The following is a 9,031-nucleotide window of genomic DNA, read 5'->3' on the forward strand; positions in this document are numbered from 1 at the left end:
TAAGGCTCTGGCTCACCGAGGAGCTTCAGCAGGTGAGCTGGTCCAGAAAAGCACAAGTCACATCACCAAGAAAGGGTTAGGGACGTGCTTAAGTATCTGGCTAAGTCAGGACTCGAGCTGGTATTGATACAAAGCCCCCAGGAAGGAAAAGGATTGATTGAAATGGTGGTGTGATCAGCACAGAGTTTTATTCTCTTATTCAACTCGTGGTCACCCTGGATCACCCACACCACTCCAGTTTAGCTTGAGTTACTGGAGACTGTGCGAGCTGTTTGCAAGGTTGGCTCCGCTCTTATCAGAAAACCAAACTTGATGTTGAAGGTCAAGCTGAGAAGCTCATGCTGCCACCATGGCATGCTACACATCGATGTTACAGTCTGACCAGGTTCTGTTCCTCCTCTTCTTAACCAGAAGCATCACCTAGGGACCCCATCATGCTCCTTAAAATGAAGATACCAAAGCACCTTCAAGTATTTCTGCTAGAAAGGACGTGCAAACCTAAGGCATCCATCCTTCAGCAGCGAGCTCAGCACAGTACGGTTATATAGACGCTGCCCAAACAGAAGGGAAAGTCATGACGGCATTTCCCCCCAGTCTGCTCCTGATTAACAAGTGGCATTTCAAGGGACACCGCGGCCAGCCAAACAGGTCTGCAGATGCAGCAATGCTTCCGGATTAGACATTTTCCAAAGATTATTCCTTTTTAAACAAGCAGCCAAATTGAATGAGCTTTCTCAGCTGGCCACCAAGCTAGCAGAAAAGGACGTTACGCCACTGGAACTGGCTGCAGAGATCAAAGCCAGCTACTTATTCTATAACAAAGCTGAAGGAAAGGATTAGTCACTGCCAAAAGCCACAGGAGCTGGCATTGGCAGTGAACCCAGCTAAATTGCTCAGAAATGCCTACAAGCACACACCACCGAACCCGGAGGAAGAGGAGAAAGCAAACTACTGCAGGGCTTTTCCAGCCGTGGCTCTGTCACTGAAGGACTTGCACGCATGCAGAAAAGAAAGATGAGTTGGAAGTTCAGGCTGTAATTTCTTAGAACATGAGCACAGGTTGTGAAAATAGTGGTTTGGGCTGAATAAGGTTTAGCCCCAAATGTGGGAAGCCCTTTCACAGCTCAGCTGGGTTCGCAGGCAACACTCCACACGACACCGCCAGCCCATGCAAAGCCCTTGGGCTTCCAAAATAACCCAACCAAAAGCCAGTCATTACTGGGAAAGTGGGAGAGATGTTACGCTGGCTCAAAACAAAGTGAAGCCACGACACAACTGGATAGTCCTGATCCAACCCACCCCCCCATAAATCTCACTCTTCCTTTGCCTCCAATAGATCCAGCCCAGCAGGCTCAGATAGTGCACCACCATTCAGACGGTGCCACCCCTCAGCCCACGCATCCAAAGCGATGGATTTGAAATCAGTAATGTCAGCAGCCACCCTGAGCTGCTCACAAAGGCTCAGGATAGGAAAAAATAAAAAGAAAAAAAGGCAACGTTGCTTGGAAATCACTGTTTGAGGTTCAAACGCTCCTGTAAACAGACGAAGCATTTGTCCACATGAAGCTGTCTGTCTGCCACAAACCTTTTTCTCACGTTGCTTGGACCTCTGCAGCCTTTGGCAAGCAGAGATGGCTGCGCTGGCAACACAGTACTAAGCCCTTGCAGTTTGAAAGCAGCGGTTCCTCTCTCTGGCTGGCAAAACTTTTACTTAAAATGAGATGCTTTCTCCTTACTCTACTAAGGACAGGAAAAAGAAAAGTGTAAAAAAAAAAATGCATCTTTGTGCAGTTTAAGAGACAGACCGACCTGAAGATGCTGGAGTTGGATGGCAGAGGGTACCTACAAGAGGCTGAGAATTATTTTTGCTCAACATGATAACCAAATTTAGGGTTCTCCTGAGCTCAGTCTTGCCTTTCTTAGTCTCCTCCCATCTCCAGGGCACGACCGACAGGCTGAGAAATGCGGGTAGGAGAGGAGGTAAGGGGAGGCTGCTGAGCACACAGTTTGCTTTTCTGGCTCGGACTGCAACTCCTGGGGGGCTTTAAGGAAGTTTCTGAAAGGGAAATGGATAATTTAATTGCTGCATTAGAGGATCTGCTGCTGTTTTGAGTGCAAGCTGCTCCAGAGCTTAATCACCTCGCTGCTCAGGGCTTTGTGCTTTCCCCACTGAACCAAGGACATACACAGCACTGGCAGCCTTCTGAAATACATATTAAATATATTAAACCAAACTCTCTTCAGGTAACTCTGGCTGTTCAAGCTCAACTCATTCTTTTAGGTTTTTAGGATTAAAACCAGAGCAGAAACAGGGAAAACGAATCCTGTCCTCCTGCCCCAATCCACGTCCTGCTCAGAGCCGCATGGAAGATGGATGGTGAATCAGCTCCGGAGGATTTGAAGAGCTGCTAAAACCATGTACTGGGTTTATTAAGCATCTGGACTTGCATCTATGCTGCAAGTTTGCCGAGGAATTGCAAGCAAGTGCCCTACAGGAACCAGAAAGCAGCAGCACGTTGCTGCCGAGCACACCGCAAAGCGCAGCAGGATCTGAATGTTCTTGGGTGCATCTTATTACCATCTGCGTGGGCTGGATGTGTCGTTGCCTGAGTGTTTTGTTTCATTTGTTTCCCTTCACTTTTATTCATGTGGATGAAAATGCTGTCAAGGAATTGCAAAGCAAAGAGTGAGGTTTCTCCTGTCATCGCCTGTACGCTATTTAGAAATCCTGAGCGCGGAGATGCTGAAAGGGGAAGCTGGAAGTCTCTATCCCAAGACTGAGCCGGATCTTCTCCTTAATGACTCCTCCTTTATTCCGCCATCAGAAATCTTTCCAAGATTAATGTGCGTGCAGGGGCAGTGCAGGAGCAACAATCAAGTATCGCCATCTCACTGAAACCCTACTGCAGTCTTTCCACCTGTTCAGAGTAGGATTTAATCCAAATTCTTTTCCCCTTTTCTCCCCCGTAAGCGTGGAAATAGCAGCAGCACTTGTTTGTGCGGTGCGAGCAGCACCATGCCTGGGACTTCAGCAACCGCAGCAATGCCATGTACAGGAAGGCTTTTGCCCTTGCTACAAGGGAGCGGAGCTCAACTGCTGGCAGGGATCGGTGGTCCAGGCAGCTTTTAATTCCTTGAGTATATCGCGACTTTGCCAGATGCCGCAGACATCTTGAAGTACGTATCTTGAAGGATGTGTCAATGCTGCGTAAGTCCTGCAGGGAGGCGCTCAGAGTTAAGCAGGGGTTGCAATGTCGCTGTTGGTGCTGGTAGAGTCACACTCTCCAGGTTCTTCTGTCTGAGGAAGTTCTCCTAATGCAGTGCTAGAGATACAAACACTTGCAGAAAGCAAGTTTTTAAGCTTGCACAAACAAGACTTCTCACTTACAACCTTTGTTTTTTGCTGCGATACTATTTAACCTGAGATGGGAACAATTTTTACAGCTCAATTCCAGCACAAAGGCACTTTAAATTAGAGGGTAATCTACCTACATCTGTTCCAGGGGCAGCCTTGAATGACTACACACACAACTTTACATTAAATTGTATTTGCACCTAGTCACTTCAAGCTCAGTGCAGGGCCAGAATATTTTATGAGAGACTCCTGTGCAGCTAAGGAATCTTACTGATTTTTTAGTAAATTATACCATCACAAGAAATCTATACCTAAGTAAAAGTTTTTAAAAAATCAAATCTATTTTGCAGCCCTGTTTATCTCATTATCCACGAAAGATTCAAAGATCCAACACAGCTTCAAGCTTTGCTCTTGATTAACTCCCAGCCCACCAGGGAAAAGAAACCACATAACCTGCTTTGGAAGACCAAATCACAACCAAGCAGCACAGTTTGCAAATGAAGTTTCAAGGAACTGATCGATGAACTAAGGTCAGCCCATGCAGTAAGGCTAAAGGAGGAATTCCAGTTCTCCTTTGGGTATTCTGCTAGCACAAACCCACACTGCTAAAGCGTAGTCGTAAGTCCCACCAAGGCGCTGCTGGTGGGACTTAGGACTACATTATGCTTCCAAGGGCACTTTCAGCCCAGGAGATGCTACACACGTTGCTATGTCTCATTAGGCTGCGATTTACCTCAATAACCTTCTGGCTTCGGGTGCTTTCATCATGGATCATGCCGACGCATGTGTGCTGCTGTTGTGCTGCTCCTCGTAGTCAGATGGTGCCTCGACCCACTTCAGTCGCAAGGAGGGGCACCCAAATCTGCGCCCGTCCACTTCTCTTTCCCTCAACTTTCCTCTGCATAGCTCTGTGCTTTGGGACTTGAACACATGGCAATTCCTTGCACCCCAAAGTTACTGGAATGTATTTATTACATAGAGATACAGCACTGCTTCAAGATCTGAGAGAATTGCATATTCCCCATCAAAAGACACTTTTTCCCCGTAAGGAAATCAGATTCACAGCTCTGCAGTTTCTTTTGACGTCAGCAGTCATATGGGCTTCTGTTTCTTACCAACCCCACGTACCCAGCTGCTTCTTCCCCTGGCTAGCACATCCCACGTCTCAGCCGCTGAGGCTCAAATGGAGCCTCACCTCTGCTCCCCAAGTTCTTGTTGCCCTTTTCCACAGCAAGTCTTAGGATCTGTCACTGTTTCGTGAAGCCCAGGTAAATTTTTATATCATTACCATACTAAACCATCCATATAGATGAATACTACAGACTCCCAATGCGATTTAAGCACCCAGTCTGGATGTGGACTTAGCAACAAGCACTTTGGTGGGACGGATGCCTGGAGGCTGCAATGGGTTAAGCCTCCTATGAGAGATCCCAAGAGACCTGGGCTCTTTTAAAAAATGGGATTTAGAAAAATGGGAAGAAAGCATACCTATTATCAGACCAACACGCTCCTTCAGAAAGGACCCCAGCAGAAGCTCGCTGTACTCCAGCCATTCCCTGGCACTCGGCCATGAGCACAGTGTTACCACCCAACATCCCAAAGCAGACACAAGACAATTTCCTCCTCTTGAACCAAGCGGTACCGAACATCCCCCATAGCACACATACCCCAGCGAGTGGCTCGAAGGCGACATGCAGCAGCTTGTGTGTGTCAAAGTCCCCAAAAAAGCCAAGTGGGCCTCCAACACAATAGATGTGCAGATGAGAGCAGAGTAAAAAAAGCCATTAACTTCCACCAACAGAAACATATCTTTCTTTCACAAATAACACCCATTAGCAACTCCAAGGAGAACAATCCCCACTCTTCAGCTCTGAAGGAGTACACAGTTTTTCAGGAGACACAATGCGAAGATTTTGCAGAATTCAGGCATTCAACAGGACTAATGTGAAAGATTATTTTGCAATTATCCAAGCAATTTTCTCTCCTCATTGTCCCTGGACCATAAGGGTTTTTAAATGTGAGCAGAAGGATTTATTCATCACAATAATAATAAAATGAAATATTAAATCAATGAATCTCTTTGCATGAAGCATAAAGCTCACATTGCTATTAAGCTTAGTAGCGTCCTGTCACATAAACCACACACAGTTTGTGTTCTTAAGTACCATCTCCCTCTTTTATTTTTCCCTTCTCTAATTTGTAAGGCATTATCCTTCCATTTGTCCTCTAAACACAATCAGATTCAAACAACACAGTGTTGCTTCTTGTTAGTAGCTCTATGCCCGTGCCCCCTTTACGAGAGCATGTGGAGATTTATATTTAATATTGATTGTTAACAACGGCCAGTGCAGAAAGTTATGCTGGGATGACAGAGAAGTCCTAAAATAAATACATACATACATAAGTAATAATTTAGGGAGAATTAACTCCTTATAAGCAACGCTGCCAATATGCAAGTGAGTAGCTGGGCATGAAAATGAATGTTGGTCTTTGAAGGTGTTGCTTCTTCAGTTTGGCTGGGGAGAAGAAAAAAACCAAAAAAATCAACCCAAACCTAAGCAAAACTCAGTTACAACCTTTGAAGCATGGAAGCTCTTATGGTCATGTTGGCCTTGGCTTGTATTTCCTTCTCTGCCATCCCCTGTAATATAAAGTGATAAATGACTTTTGAGGCCCTTGCAGTAGGCACGGCTTCAGTGGGTCCCTCTTCTGTTTTTATAAAAGATTTATCTGGTAAAGTGCAGAAACCGTCACTACTTAGGTATTTATAAGGTGCCAACTGTCCTCACAGTGTGACACTTAAAGAGCCTAAGCAAAGATTTTCAATAAGCAAGAATCTCTAGCTTTAAGCCTCGAGATTCACATTAGGCTCCATACAAGCAATTACTGTTTCATGAGTGCTAAACACCTGGCACCTCTAAAGATCCTGTATTTTTACAACTTAGGCTCTCCTGCGTAACAGCTCCTGTATTTCATAACCCAAAGGCCACAGAACGAATTCTCTCACGACAGCAATTCATCTCGCCTAATTTCACGCATCCACAGAGCACAGCCGTCTATCTCTGAACATCAGCCTCCCTTCGAAGCTGGTGGAGAGAAACAGGCGTTTCTAGAGCACCAGCCATGGGTGGCATCCTCACGCAAACACCTAAAATGGGTCAGAGAGTCATACCTGTTATCTCCCTGTTTTTCTCCGCTGATAAAGCGTCCAGATCAGGTACAGACATCTACAATCACACAAGATGAATGTTGTCCTAGATGACTTAAGCTGAGCTGACACGCTACAGAAGAGCTACAGCCAATTTTAATGCACAAACCCCACCAGGAAGCAAGACCATAGTAGCTACATCTTTCTTACCATGATTGGGACACCAATGTCTGGCCACAAGAGATCCTCGGAGGGAAGCTTGGGAGAGTTCCACACTACCACAACTTTATTTAAGTACGGGAGACCATTGAGCCTTTCTAGGGAGTTCATCAACACCTCCTCCCGCTCATAAGTCAACATCACTACTGTGAACTGCTCCCGGGGGACGTTGCCACCCAAAGCAGCCTGGAACTCCTTCCCAGAGCCACCTGCTCCTCCACCAATTGGTCGAAATCCAGTCCCAGACCCCAAAAATTTTGCTTCTGATGGTAAAACAGGGTCAAAGGGAGTGTAGGGAAAGAGGTGGAAAGGCCCTGGAGCAGAATTCCAATTCCTGTAGATGTCCATTGCAGTGAGGGTGAAATTGCGGAGATATTTGGGAGATGCATAGGGTGGTTCTGTTTCCACAGGCCCCAAGTCCAGGTCACCGTTGTCTGCCATATTGGGGTCTGTACCAGCAGCTTTGCCAGACCGGTGGGGAATCTCCACGGCGGTTTCTTCTCGGATAGGAGCAGCCGGGATTTGGATTCGAGTCCTTATGATAGCTAAGACTGTGCTGAACACGTTGTCAGAGGTGGAGAAGTAGGTCTCCCACAAGAAGCGGCCCTGCCTCCTCATGGCAAGGAGATCGTTGTCAGAAATGCTTCTCAGAAGAAAGTGCACTTCTGTGATACGTGGCTTTGGTATAATTAAGGCTGCCTCGTTCCACCGGATCACATCATTATAGGGTAGCTGAACTTGCTCTCCGAGAACCACCGGGATGGCTCCAACTTCCAGAGCCTCAAACAGTCTCATGGCACACCCGGCGGAGATCACTAAATGGGTGTCCCCTGGGGTGATTATCAGTGCAAAAGTAGATAGCTTCAGTAGCTCTAGTCTGTCATCCCTTTCTCCACACAGAGCCCACTCAGTGGGCAGACTCGCCTTAGGCTGGTTCTTACATGTGAATTCCACCAAAACAAAGTCCAACTTGCTGTCCTGAACAGCCTTCAAGGTGGTAATGATCCGATCGTCGTAGTCAGCTGGGGCATTGCCTTCTATTTCCTCTTCAAAAGAGCGAACCTCTTGCAAGCTAGATCTGAGAGACTCAATCTTCTCCCCTTGGAAACTAAACAGATATTTACGCTTGACTGGCACCTGGGGTGGGATTTCTAGGAAATTGGGTTCAGACATAGCATGGACCAGAGGCGATACCACAATATCAAACCCTGGTCGATACTGCACATCGTAAAAGGTGGACTGGGCAATCATGGCACGCCCTGTGCTGATGTTGTAAATTAAGTTCTGAGTTTCCGATTTCCTTGATAAATTGATGATGAGATGGTTATGTCCATCAGTCCTCCAATATGGCAAAGAGTGCAACTGTTGCTCTAGTTCAGTAGGTTTTGGCATTACGTGCTCTTGCATTTCCCCCACTAAAATTATATACACACAAGCAATATTTGCATTTTCAGTAACATAAACATTAGTTCTGACAGTCGCCTCAAAGGCTTGTTTAATTAAAGGGTCTAAGGAACTACCAAAAGGGAAATCGTCACTGTTGTAGACATAGACTGGAAAGCCAGATGTCAACGGGCAGCGTGAGTAGTCAAAGCAGTTGTGTAGCCTGCAGTTCCGGTTGGATTTTGGCAGGGGGAAGGTCACATCATCTTTGTCTGGCAGCAGCCGGATGGGCAAGGAGAGCTTGGGCTGGTTCTGAGCCATCAGCTCTTTGTAGGAATGCTCGGTCTGGCTGATGACGTTCTTCAACTGCAGCAGGTCCTGCTTGGCATTTTCAATGCTCTTTTTGCAGGCCTCGATCTTCAAGTTGAGCTTGGCGATCTCGCTGTTGAGCTCCTGCCGCTTGGCCTCCAGCTGGAGCAGCTCCTCGCTGACCGACTCGCGGATGCGGCACAGGTCTTGCACATGCTTTACCTCGCACAGCTCATTGCCGGTCCGAGGGCCAAAGATGCGCTTGCCGGCATCGTCCGCGTCATCGATGGTGGTTAGGTAGTAGTGGGCAATGAGGGGAAAGAAGACGAGGATAATGAAGAGGGTGAAACTAAGCCAGGTGAGCCGGATCCGACTGGACAATCTCAACATCCACGGCTGGCCTCCGTTCCCCACTCCCCCATTCCGCAACATCGTATATCCAGTCATGAGTTCAAAAGTCACTGCATGCCCAATCACGTTGGATCAGTAGCCATAACCAGAAGAGTTTTTATAGCAAGTCTCTCCAAAAAAAAAGTTATTGTGCCTGCTTAACAAGAAGCCAATAGAAGGGGAATTTCATCTTCTTGTCGTGCTGATGGCTTTTCTACAGTCGTTTT

The 9,031-nt window shown here is 46.7% G+C and overlaps 1 protein-coding gene across 3 annotated transcripts in view; it reads right to left on the reverse strand.

The window, feature by feature from the left end:
• EXTL3 (exostosin like glycosyltransferase 3) overlaps positions 1–9,025 on the reverse strand; it is a 34,560-nt gene extending 25,535 nt beyond the window's left edge. The window contains exons 1-3 of one of the 3 annotated variants that reach the window (XM_050893687.1): positions 6,714–9,025; positions 6,528–6,582; positions 5,758–5,996 (exon numbers count right to left, since the gene is read on the reverse strand). In XM_050893687.1, the coding sequence (XP_050749644.1) occupies positions 5,899–5,996; positions 6,528–6,582; positions 6,714–8,861 (2,301 nt within the window). In that variant the 5' untranslated portion in view covers positions 8,862–9,025 and the 3' untranslated portion in view covers positions 5,758–5,898. Of the gene's footprint in view, positions 1–5,757; positions 5,997–6,527; positions 6,583–6,713 lie in introns of those variants that run through there. The other 2 variants (XM_050893688.1, XM_050893685.1) reach the window with 2 other exon arrangements.
• Positions 9,026–9,031: the final 6 nt, after the last annotated feature.

The sequence above is a fragment of the Gymnogyps californianus genome, chromosome 3, assembly GCF_018139145.2.
Source record: "Gymnogyps californianus isolate 813 chromosome 3, ASM1813914v2, whole genome shotgun sequence".
Lineage (NCBI taxonomy): Eukaryota > Metazoa > Chordata > Aves > Accipitriformes > Cathartidae > Gymnogyps > Gymnogyps californianus.